Source organism: Chrysochloris asiatica, unplaced genomic scaffold (assembly GCF_000296735.1).
Source record: "Chrysochloris asiatica unplaced genomic scaffold, ChrAsi1.0 scaffold00084, whole genome shotgun sequence".
NCBI classification, from domain to species: domain Eukaryota; kingdom Metazoa; phylum Chordata; class Mammalia; order Afrosoricida; family Chrysochloridae; genus Chrysochloris; species Chrysochloris asiatica.
The window spans coordinates 5,368,729-5,369,969 of record NW_006408602.1 but is presented as its reverse complement, the minus strand read 5'-3'; the positions used below and the strand labels follow the sequence as shown (position 1 = coordinate 5,369,969).

At 39.9% G+C, this 1,241-nt stretch overlaps 1 protein-coding gene across 2 annotated transcripts in view; it reads right to left on the bottom strand.

Moving 5' to 3' along the window:
- CCNC (cyclin C) overlaps positions 1–1,241 on the bottom strand; it is a 37,202-nt gene that overhangs the window by 21,532 nt on the left and 14,429 nt on the right. For both annotated transcript variants that reach the window (XM_006865842.1, XM_006865841.1), the window contains one exon: positions 779–830. In XM_006865842.1, coding sequence (XP_006865904.1) covers positions 779–830 — 52 coding nt within the window. The remainder of the gene's footprint in view (positions 1–778; positions 831–1,241) is intronic.

Here is a 1,241-nt window from a genome sequence, read left to right as displayed (position 1 = left end):
ATCATATGCTACCTCTTGACATGGTTGAACATTAACCATTTCCTTTTAGTAGAGTGACTCTGTATTCCATCTTCTCTTGATGCTTTCTGTATCATTCAATAATTTGCCTAAAGAATCTTTCAATATAGAAAACCAAAAAGGAAGAACAAGCTCAGCATTTCTCAAGCTGGGGGAATTGAAGAAAAAATTCAAGCTTATAGGTTAGGGCAAGGCTTTCCAACAAAATTCTCATAGGACAACTCCACTGTTAAAAGAATGAGCAGATGAATTTTCATGATGGGAAAAAAATTATTTGGCACAACTTTCACTGCCTTTTCCCTACCAGTGCATTTTTCAATTTTCTTAAACTTTTTAATAATAAGCCCCCAAGATTGTCCTGCATCCTATGAGAAAATCTATCAGTATTATCCCTTTGGAATCCTGAAAACCTGCCATAACCTGCTTAGGGGACCTCTCTGCCTTGCATTTAATTGGTCCAACAGGTCCTCTTTGAAGCCATTGCTCTGACTGGCCTACTTCTTTTTTTAAGGCACCCTAAGCATTGGACACAGTCGGCCGTTCAAACTCACCAGCCGCTTCTTGGAAACACTATGAGTTGTAATCGACTGGATGCTTCTTAACAACTTAATTTTTAGCCAAAAACAATTATGATGCCCTCAGGAAATTAAAAATAAGCCACAACAAGCTCTCATAGATCTAATAAACTGAAAAGCATCTATAGCTTATGCAGCTTTCTTGAGAATTATTTCTTAAGGTAGGATATACTTTTTGCACTTACATACAGAAGTAGCAGCAGCAATCAATCTTGTATTTGAGACTACTCCAAATTCCTAGAGAGAGAAAAGCAGATGAGATCAAGTACATGTTAACTCAATGAGCCGAAGGGCATATGAGGTCTATTCAAAACAGAATACTTTCTATGCTTCTACCATGTTTATATTTATACCCTGCTAAGGTGCTCTGGAGTCCTGGTGTGGTGCCATGGGCTAATACACTGGACTGCAAAGTTGTTTGAACCACAAGATTGGTGGTTCAAGCTCACCAGCTGCTCCTTGGAAACCCTATACAGAGTCACTATGGGTCGGCACTGACTCGATGGCACTTAACAACAACAAGAAGGTACTCTGGTAGTGTAGTGGTTACAAGTCGGGCTGCCAACCTCAAAGTCAGCAGTTTGAAACTACCAGCGGTTTCGCAGGAGAAAGATGAGGCTTTCTGCTCCTGTAAAGATTTACAGCCTC